Here is an 11,387-nt window from a genome sequence, read left to right as displayed (position 1 = left end):
CTGCAAGATTCTTTTAAGCTGCACTACAGGGACTCAACACACTTTTAGGTGATGGCAGTGTACCAATGTTAATTTGACTAACCTAGTTCAGCATGCAGTATGCGATTATTTCCTACTCTCCTGATTTTTTTTTTCTCCCCTCAGCCTATTTTGAATTTAATTTATACTTTGTTAAGGATTCTACCTTTAGAAAAGATAGCTACTCCACAAGCCCTCCATTATGCTGCAGCTGCTACTGTTATATTTGTCACCAAAAAAAACCCAACCCTCACCTTCTGTGACAATGGGTTTTGAATCACAACTGCTAAACATATAATGTATAGAAATTTGATTGCTTTGCTTTTTTTCCTGAAGGGGGAAAATGAGAGGGTAAAACCTTACAGTTTATTTCATGCTTCACTACAGTGTAATTCTAGACCCTAAGATTTCTACCATTCCTATTTGGGTAATGAATGGAATGTAAAAGGGAGGTCTTTCAAATTAATTGCAGCAGTTCTGAGGGTTAAACCTGCTTAACTCAACCTTTTATTAAGAGAATGTCAACAGAGCATATATCTTGACTAGGGAGTGTTGGGACATCATTATTCTTCTACCAGCATGTTTAGTTCTAAAACCTGGGATTTCTTTAGGTTTCTGTAGCTGTCATGCACACCATATACCCACCCCAAATTACAGCATCTGTTCTGAGCTACTCACTACAGCAGGATTTGACCTGAGAAACTCTAGAGTTTTGTTTTACTTTATTAACTTGGAGTACTTTTAAACAGTTTTTAAACAAAGTTTTTCCCTCGACCAGCAAGGGAATTTTCAGCCTGAAGTTCTCAGCAGCATCCGGTGAGGCTCTTGGCCAAGTTCTCCAGATACTGTACATCCATCAGGACAGCCTGCTGGCTCTTGCTGCGGCATTTTCTTAATCCTCAGAACAGATTTCCTGGATCTAGGAAATTTAATTCCTGACTCCTTCGACCCAGATGCTGGCGAAAATGTAGACTGCAGTCTGTACGTAATTAGGCGTGTTCATTTTTTCTTATTTTTCTTTCTAGGAACTGGCCTTGCTGTTAAATTTTTCTAAAACAGTCTTATTAATATGTTCAAAAATCCACTGTTGAGTTTCAGATAAAGGATCACATCTGTTCATGAAAATCTTCTTCTCGGCTGGGTTGCAATCTATGCAGCTGCTGCTTACTGGATGGAACAAAGTTTTGTCCTACAGGAATGAAAAAAAAAAAAAGGATTACGTAGCAAATGCCAAGTCATTGGAACTGTTCTCATTTTACAGAACATGGATTAACACAGCCCTATGTGAAATGATCTTGTGGTCTCTGTGCTAACCTTGCGTAATAACCACAGCTATTATTAGGAAGCTGTAGAGAAAGGAGTGTTTTTTACCCTTGAGTTATTATTCTTCATGAAACTGGGGATTCAAGAAAGAATGAGGAGACATCTTCTGGTCTTTAACTAACAACCACATAATAAAATGAAAAAATAGAATGTCTTTTAATAGTGTTCGCATATCCTATGCTTGCCTGGAGCTCCTTTAAAACTCCTCTGAACCCGAAAAGTGGGTTTTTTTATTTTTTGGATTTGTATTTGACAGTTTCTATTGCGCTTCTAGGCAGGAGAATCTGTAACAATCTGTCTGGAAAATGGATACTCTTCAACTCGATGAAGATGTTAAGAATGAATTATTAGCTGAAGTGGTGTGATGGACAGACGGACATGGGACCGATGATCTCAGTTCTCTCCCCATGAAATGCAAACTTCACCTACGGCCTTAATAAGACCAGCCACTGAAATATGCTCTGTCTCCTAATAAGAAGGAAATCCTAACACTGTTTTAGCTCCCTGTGGAGATTTTGGGAGGATAAGCATGTATTATGTTGCATTAAAAAGGATACGATGATTATATTTATTAATTTTACTTCACAAAACTAGTGTGAATTGTAACCTGACCTTGAATCTTTGGTAAAGCAGAAACTACCCAGATGAGCAACTGGTATATGTGGGTTAGGTAGTTTCAACGTACTTAATTCACCTTGGCAAGTGTTTGAGAGAGAGACAGATGTTGGAGTGATTAGACGGTTTGAAAGTCTCCAGGGATTATACACTCATTGTATCTGTTGAAATAAATATCAGCTTACTCTTGGTAAACCATATCCAGGCTTTTCCTCTCTGTGCCAAAATGCTCTGCCAGTATTTTAACAGTAATCCAGGATGTGCCTGCTTGCCCAGTTTATGAGAAGGAAAAAAAATCAAAAAGCTATTTGTCAAATTGCAATTGATTAAAAACTCACAGAAGTGCTCTGGGTGCTGAGCAACAATCATACAGAAACTTCTCTTTAACTAAAAATACCCCACATTAAAAAAAGAATTATGAAGACAAAAATAAATGTGACACAATAAACCAGTAAGAAATAATAGCTATTTAAAAACACTTTTGAAAAAGCAAGTTGGTTTTAGTTTAGGTTTTGGGTTTTGTTTTTTTTTTTTTTGAATTTAGGAAAGATGAAATTGATTGGTTCTGGGGGTTGTGAAACACTGGAAAAGTACAATGCCCTTTTCTATATTAACATATGCAACAAAGCACTGTACGGAGTGGCCCAGGCACCCATTTGCACCTTGCCAGCTCCTCCTGTCCTTCTGTGAGAGACTGATGGAGTGGCACTGCCCAAAATCAGGACACAGTGACTGCCACGGCCACCCCACGTGCTGTGAGGCCTTGGAGGAAGGTGGCATCCAGTTTTCCTTGTGTTATAGCTGGGCATGAGGGTCAGCCAAGCTATTAGGAAGCCAGAGCTGAAATACTAGAAGCTTTAACAGGATAGCTGGTACAAGAAGAAAGGAAACTGCTTCAGTACAAAAAGCATGCTATGAAAACCACTCTAGCATTTCCAAAGAGATCTGGCAGTCTGTCTTCTCACAGAAATATCCAGGGGATACAATTTTTGAGTGAAGCATGGATGGTGCTTTCTTTTAGAAAGTCTGGTTATTAAGAGAGAAGAGCATCTATTAAGAAAAGGGACACAGTTATTACTCTGAAAAAACTTCTGGCTGACTTAGCTATATATAAGGGCCTATTAATTTATCATCTCAAGCTTACGCTGACCTAAGGTCAAAGCCTGCTGCTCTTACAGATTTCAATGGAAACAGGCTCAGGACTTTAAGGGGTAACAGTTCTGTGTGTCCCAGAGAATTTTCCAAGAGAAATATATAAATTCCTCTTTACACCAATATTAAAAACGCACAAGAGCTCTTGTGGAGACACTTCTAACATCTGAAAACAGCAGAGTGGTGGTTTTTTTTTTTCTTCTGCATGAAGGCAAGTCTGAAGATTATTTGCAGAAGGAGAAAGTTCTCTGTAAGATAATGGGCCTCGACAGTTCAGGGGGTTGGTAATGAGACACAGAGCTTTTCATTTCTTCTAGGTCACTGCTATAACTATGGCCAAGGTCAATAGTAACTGGAAGTCATTATCAGCTGGTGGCTGCAGTAGTTTATCTGAAATTAGTTGGTAGCCCCAGTGCAGTTTCAGCAGGACAGATGTCCATATGATAAAACCCACTATCACAGTGACATGTCTTCGGTTGTCTGAGGAAATAATCTATGCACCTACTGTGTAAAGAGTGAACTTATTCTTTCAGTTTGTCCCTGAAGCTGTCAAAGGAGTATGAGCAAACCACACTGTTCTGGGCACAGTTTTTGACATTGTCAGCCTCGCGTCTATCATAATCACTAGGCTGAGGGTAGAATTATCATATAATGAAATTGATTTTGCAAATTGTTTCCTTTTGAAGACCTACTAAATCACCCCTTTCTTGGTTACTTGAGCTCTACAAATAGCACTAATAGGACTACGGCACAGAAACTGAATCATACTTTATCAGAACCAATGCATTATGTGTCAACACAGAATGATGCTACATTGAAAACCAGAGGCGTGCTCCTTCACTGGGAGGAATGGAAATTTGTAGGCACTGTTGAACTCTGTCTCTCACATACTTAGGAATCTCAAATAAAGTAAAGGAAATGGCTTTATTTTAGGAAGCCACTATAATCCCAAATCTCTAATAATTTCAGGTTACTTACATTTATCTAATTTCTCACATTGCTCCCACCATTGATGGGAGCCCCATTATAGTGTCAATATTTTTTTTCTTGGTATGAAACTCACTTTCTCCTATTTCCAACCCACAGCAGTGTTTATGGTACTACTTGCATTTGTTCTACTCCATTGCTTCTTACAGGGTTTCCTTAAAGGAAAACTTTCTACTTGGCTGTAGACCAATATTTTGGATTGATCCTAAAAAATTGATTACTTAATATCACAGACTTACTAGACTTTCAAATACCTGCTCAGATGTAGTTTAAACAGTATGAGAATAAGAATAGGTTTTTGGCTCATGTTTATTAGTGGTAGTTTTGGTTTCATTCATCTGAAAATAATCTGGTTTGCTCACTCTGAGACTGGACTGCAATGAGAAACAAAGTGCAGATAATGGGGATAAGCTGGAATTTTTTCCAGAAGAACACTCCTTACCCAAAGTAAAATATTAGTGAATTCTACTTACCACTAAAATATTTAAGTTGTTTTTATTTGCCAATGTCCAAATACAGGTTGTTAAGAGCTTCTATGCTGTAAGAATACGGCATTTTTAAAAGAGTGCCTGGCTTCAAACTGTATTTGCAGCACTTTGTAATCACTTCATAGCCCTAAGTTCTTCCTACCAGTGGCTCAAGGATGCAAATGATCATGATAAGAGACTCATCCTTAAAAGAAGAAAACCTTTTTATCTTCTAGTTTTACAGGAACCGTATGACAACATGGTAAGAAATGCTTCATATTAAGCATCTTACAAGATGCTTTTCCTAAAACATGGGAAGAATTATTGGCAGGATGGATATATGCCCATTAGGAAGCTACAGTGTCTGTAAGTGGTGCAGAGAACAAAACAGCTGCTGACCTGCTCTCTGTTTTTTAAAAGGAGGCACTTCTTACTTAACCAGACTGCTACTCTTATTTATTTAGGGTGCAATTTTAGTAGCATACCATCCTATAGGTAAAGGGTTCTAGTACAGATTCAGTAAACCAATACAACGTTCTTTTCTTGTACTTTTCTTTTTTTTGTGGGTAAACACTACAAAACCTATTGCCAGGATGCTTTCAAAGGTAGATAAGGATTATATCGTTAGGATTTTGGAGGTATATGTGTACTACCAAAAATCTCTAATGTAAGTCTCCCCTGTATCTGAGAAAACAGGCTATGTGAAACAATAAAAACCTACTTTGTAGCCAAACTAAAACTAAGCCTAAAGAAAACAATGTATGCATAATTCTATTATTCCAATGCAGTTTCTTAATTCAGAGGTTTATGCAAACTAATCAGCTTGCTGTCAGGATGGTCTTACAGTTAACATTGTGTCAGTACTTCCATCATAGTGAAATTTTCTGGTGTTTCTTACTGAGATGGAAATGCCTGTCTTGCATTGAGAATTTTTATATGAGCCCTGTCAGCCTTCTGGAAATTAAAAATGAACCTGTGCAGAGAATTTAATAGAACTCACACTGTGTATTTTTTTCAAATGTCAATTTTTTTGGTTATCTGCTGTATTCTGTCTTCATCAAAGATGATGAGCCTTATAGAGGGCAGCTCCAGACCTGCATTTTGTCTTATGAACTGGCTAAGCACCAGTGAAGTGCTAAAGGTATGAATGCTTCTTTCATGCAGCTTGGGTAGGCAAAAAGATAAATCAGAAGGATTTTGAAGCAAGAAGGTATTATTATGACATTATAAAGCCAGATATACAGCAATGCAGCCATGACAATTTATATCCTCTCAACATCTCACCCATACATTCTAACTTTATTGCCAGTAATGCCTCAGTTTCAGAGGGATTACACTTCTGGAAAATCTTGTGGTGGATCTCCAATTTATGTTATAAATAGGGCAAAAAGGCACAGGCTAATAAGCAGACTCTCAGAAAAAGGGTTGGCTCAAAACTATTTTTAATGGTTCTAAATTAGTTCTCTACTATATATAATTTCAAACTAGAAAGCAGTATTGAGGTTTAACTGGCAAAGACCAATTCCTGGCACTTCGGCCTCAGCTTAAGCAAGGTGGTGGGCATGGCACAGTAGTCAAAGAAAAGTGTAGGATGCACAAGAGGAATCCTCAACGCTTCAGAGAAACGTATGCCCTTATCCTGCATAGAATACAGAGTTTATCAGTGAAATCTTTAATCATGGAAACTTGCTGATTAACCATTTAAAAAAACTAACAACAACTTGGTAGCATTACCAGGACTTTTTGCGCTAAATGAAGCTCTGACAGTTTCTAGCTTGACCTCCTGTTTCCAGTGATTTATAAAAACGGGCTGAAACTTAGCAGATCAAAGTAGTGTCTAAGCTGCTTATCTTTAGTTTATGAACTCCTGCCTTCTTTGGGCTTACAGCAGTGCTTTTAATGTTGATTGGTTTTGGTTTTTTATAAGGGATATTTTTCTGCCACTTGTGATCTTTAAAAAGTAGTAAAATAATATTTCACTCATGAGCTGCACTATTTGCTGCTGTCACATTGGATGAAAATATTTCCAACAGTGCCTCTGTTAAAATGACAGAAACATCTTGAAGCACCAGAATGGTAAAACACCTTTCAGGGAACAGATCCAACACAGACACCCTCTGAGCTGGATCAGATCCATTTTCATGTAAATTTGACCTAAATAACTGAACGATCAAAAGGAACATATTCTAGAGAGATTAAATTAAATTGGAATAAGATGGGGTGGATTTTAAAACAAAACTTCTCTGATTGGAAAACACAAGCCTGCGTTAAACGAAATGTAGGCTCAAGACAGTCTGAACCTCTGAGATGCCCCCCAGTGAGTCCAACCTTCCTATAGCTCCAGTGCTGGTTTCCCTTCATCCCGTGACAGTCATACAGTGTGACAGGGCTACTGTGCGAAATGGCATCGAAGCAGAACTTCCTGGTGTGAAGTGGCTCCCCGGGGCGAATGTCTTCCCTCCAACCAAAGGTGAAGAGCTAGAAAAACAATCAGGCAATATAATGATGTATTACTAGTGAAAAACATTTAAAACTACACATAAAGCTTGACGCATGTTTCCCTACTCCATATATCCCAACTGCTGGTTAAACGAGATCCTGCCTGTGTACGACTCAGTGATGCCAACTGCCTTAATTAAAAGGGCATCAGCAGTGTCACAGAATATATGCCAGGAAGGCATAATCCATACAGCAGGGAAGAAAAAAAATTCTGGCAACTACTGTGGAGAGGAGAGGGGATATACTCTGTTACAGCCCTTAGTTACCCCAGTTTAAGCAGCACTTGCATGCGCTAGGACTACAGCTACCTAGGACTCGGAAAGCCTCTGCCAGTGATGCTCCTCTAGCTCGCCCATTTGGGTCTGAAGAAGCTACCTAGAGAGATCTTCCCATTATAGCGTCTTTCCCATGTTTAATGAACAGTTTCCTTCTGTTTATATGGGACACTGTTAGCATATCCTTTCTCAACTGTCTTCTTTTCCCTAAACAGCACACATTAAATGATCTTCGTCTTTCTGCTAGTGAAACCTGTGAGCTACAGGCAGCTTGTTAAAGTCCTTTTTCTCACTGCCTGAGAGGAACCATGGAGGAATACTTCTCAGTTAGACAACAGCTGCCTGAAATGATGCTGTGACATTGCAGTCTTTCAATCACCAGATGAAGGTGACAGGTCTGACAGCACCAAATTTAAAGATGCAGAGTGCATTTTCCTTTCCCATGGACCAATCCTTGCAGAAAACAGGTTGCACGTTGTAAATTATTACCTAGAAGCTCTGCTGAGAGCTGTGAGGTTTTTTTTTATCTTTTTTTTTTTTTGTGTGTGTGTGGTGTCAGTGCTATTCTTTTGTTTCCTGCATGATTTTCTACAGTGTAAACCAAAAAATAAGATGCAGAAAGTGAAGCTCTCTTCAAACGAGCAAACTTTGCTAGTAGAAACTGTTCAGCTGTGATGGTTCATGTGGAACTGCACGCAGGCTTGTTATCCAGAGAAGCGACTCAGTCCATGGCGTGCTCAGACTGCCTCCAGCACTGCAGCTACCTCAACTCAGGGTCGTTTTTGTCCTTATCTAGCACCCTGCTCCCGGCAGTGTGTACATTCCCTGATAGAACCAGTATCCACGAATGAAGCTAAACATCATGAGTCTCCTCTGGCGACATTCAAAACCCACCTGGACACAACTCTGTGCAACCTGCTCTAGGTGAACCTGCTTTAGCAGGGGGCTGGATTAGATGATCTCCAGAGGTATCCTCCAACCCTGACCATTCTGTGATTCTGTCATGTGGGTCTGATCCTGCATACTTCTGTTGTGGTTCCCAGGTTTTAACTCTTTCATTGTGATAGCTATCTTCTTTCCATAGTCCTCCTAAAGATGCATCTTTTAAAAACACTGCATCTTCAATACTGTACCACCCTCCAAATGCCACATTTGAGAGGTGTTACTGTTTCCCTTGACCTCCAAGCACAAAATATAAGCATATATTTGAATATTTTTCTTATGTGTCTTACTGTAAGCCCTTGTTTTTTCTGTTAGCTGCTGTCACTCCCTATTTACTTCTGTATTATAGTTTTCTAGACAGCATTTTCTTAATCTGCCCCTGTGTCTGCTTATTTCTTCTTTCTCCCAGAGTGCATTGTACATTTATCTGCAGTAAAATGCAGTGGACAGCTTTAACTTAATTTTCAAAGCAATTTCTGCTTTTCAAAAGGTTAAGTCTTTCTCCACTTTTCTTCATGTTTCTTGGAAGCAGCATCATGGACTCCCTAAACTTATCATTTCACAAGCAAAGACAGAAGTAAGATTTGGTACAGAAAAAAGCTACGCTGCTGTTTCCTTAGCAAAAGAGAAGCCCGAGATAATTTTCCTTTAAGGAAAGCCCAGCAAAAGCAATTTTCTTTCTCCTACCCTTTACCTTTCTATAGCCAAGTAATAAACCTAGAGTTCAAAGTGGTGAATAACAAATACCTAGAGGAATGGTGTGGAATAGTGGCTCTGTGTTGTTATCACTCTCATCACTACTACAAGAAAGTGATCCTCTTGCAGGACCTTCCTCATCTTTCCAGTGGGTCACTCTCCAAATTTCTCATTCTGTGCATGACTGGTGAGCTGAAGGGCCGATATCTGCTGTTCTCTGGATCTTGGCTTGAGGACTACTACCCCACTGAATGCATCGGTACACCAGAAAGAGCTCAAGCTAGCCTTCAAATCAAATCGTACTGATCCAGCTACCCCTCTACCCTTTCCAGTCCTGTGTGGTTTCTGAAGACTGCCAGGGTTGTGTCCTGTTAGAAAGTCATGACGTGGTAACAGACAGGGGTTTTTAATTCCCTTCCACTGAAAACCAGGATCTGTGTAATACTAGATCTCAATGTTCAGCTTAGCACAGATTCTTTTTCCTCCCTCTTACCCTCCTGTTTCATAAAACAGTTTTATTTTTAAATCAACAAGTATGTCTTCTCCCTAGTGATACTATTATAAAATCAACCTTGTGAGAAGCAGGAACTCAGTTTTAGGACTAAGAGAGAGAAGAGAAAAAAAATTGTTCAGAAAAAAGGTTATGCTTCTCCATACACCCAATTAATATTAAAATTGTGAAATTACAGACAAACTTTTAAGGCCTACAGTCCTTTCAAACTCATAGTTTTAAGCTACCCCCCATTACTGTAAATTCTCTCTAGTTAACACTAAATCTGGCCAATATAAAAATTATCTCTCCACTGCATAATGTGCAACAATGCTACACGTTATTAGCTGAAGCCCTGAGTACGTAGTTCTTTGCTTTACCACCACCTGTCACTTTGGATTTCGCTGTTCCTTTGACCTAAGCTGTTAGGAGCTACCTCTATCGGATTTTACAAGAAATGGATGAACCCTTTTGTACCACCCTTCATTCATTCCTGTCTGCTTGTTGATTTGAAACAAGGCTGCACCTAAATTTCCAGATACACCATTAACAAACAGCAGGCTGGTTCCTCACCTGCAACCCGCGGGGCTACTGTTCACTGCTCCCGGCTGGACCGGAGTAACCCTCCGTCCCGGTTCAGTGGATGCTCCTCCTCTGCCTTCTCTCATACCACAGAGCTCATAAAACACAGCCCCATTCTCTGCATCCCCAACCAAGCAACCCTTAGCCCTCACGCTTTAGTTTTTCATGCAGCCTAGTGCTGTCACACAGTAACTGTGGAAAATACAGCTTTCCAGCTTCATTTATAATTGGCACAGGGCCTGAAGAATGATTGCCTTGGCTTGGGACCATCTATAGGACAAAGGCCCTTTTGATGCCGTTAATGCTTTCCAGCCTGACAACGTAGCTCAATTACTCACTGCCTGGCTGGGGTCCGTCAGCTGGCATTTTGCTTTGACTACAGCGTTAGACTTGAGTGGACAAAGTGTGCCCCGTACAAAGATGAAACACCACATTTCAGAACTGGGCTCTGACTTGAATTATACCTCCGAGCAGAAAAGAAAGAGCTGGGCAGGTTGCATTGCCACTTGTTGGGCTGTGTTAGAGGTGGTGCCTGTCCACCTGCTCCCTGGCCAGGCTGGGGGACTTGAGAAGAGGGAGTGATGCCTGTCATTTTCCTTTGCTGCTGGTTATCAGTCCACCAAAGCCCCAGTTTTCCCTGAAGCCAGAAGTTAGCTCTGGGAAGACAGAGGTGGAAGAATGCCATGCCATGCCATCCTCCTGCCCCTTCCCCTCTGTTTTTTAATTCTGGAGAAGTTTCCAGAAACCGCAGCAACACTCACCCTCACTTCCCACCCTTCTCCAGTTCACCAGAAAGCCTGCAAGTGACCCATGAACCTTTCGTCTGCTGTTTGCCTGCCCGGGCTTTTACAGTGCTGGGGTAGAAGGTCTTCTTCTCCTGAGGGCTGCTGAAGGGCTGGACCCCCCAGCACAGCTGCTGAGATGGTCAGCTTTTAATTCCTGCCCTGGTAATATAACATGAATCAAGTCACGAAAAGGATGGTACCTCTGTCTAGCGGCAGCACCAGCACTGGTGTCTGCTGCACTGGTCCCATCAAGCTACTATACTTTGCCACTGAACTCTCTGCAAACTTATACCAGAAGTTACAAGACCCACTCAGTGTCAACTCACGCTATTTGAAATACAATAATAAAATGCTTGATATTTTCATTAATACTGCTAATTTCTACTGGCATATGCAGGAATCATGCAGGCAACAAACTCAAGAAGACGTAAGCAATAAAGAGGAGCTCTCTGAGGGTTGGTCAGGTGTTTGGCAGTTGTTCCCAAACACTCTTTAACAAAGTTAACCTTCACATCTTATTGTGGTGCAAGTGGAAGACCACATACCTTCTCCTCAG

At 40.4% G+C, this 11,387-nt stretch overlaps 1 protein-coding gene across 1 annotated transcript in view; it reads right to left on the bottom strand.

Annotated features, from left to right (window-relative positions):
* Positions 1-723: 723 nt before the first annotated feature.
* GALNTL6 (polypeptide N-acetylgalactosaminyltransferase like 6) overlaps positions 724-11,387 on the bottom strand; it is a 485,739-nt gene continuing 475,075 nt past the window's right edge. The window contains exons 11-12 of the mRNA XM_056326843.1: positions 6,891-7,040; positions 724-1,207 (exon numbers count right to left, since the gene is read on the bottom strand). Coding sequence (XP_056182818.1) covers positions 1,040-1,207; positions 6,891-7,040 — 318 coding nt within the window. The 3' untranslated portion in view covers positions 724-1,039. The remainder of the gene's footprint in view (positions 1,208-6,890; positions 7,041-11,387) is intronic.

The sequence above is a fragment of the Falco biarmicus genome, chromosome 1 (genome assembly GCF_023638135.1).
Source record: "Falco biarmicus isolate bFalBia1 chromosome 1, bFalBia1.pri, whole genome shotgun sequence".
NCBI classification, from domain to species: Eukaryota; Metazoa; Chordata; class Aves; order Falconiformes; family Falconidae; genus Falco; species Falco biarmicus.
Note: the sequence above shows the minus strand (reverse complement) of the source record. Positions and strands in the feature narration are given on the sequence as shown.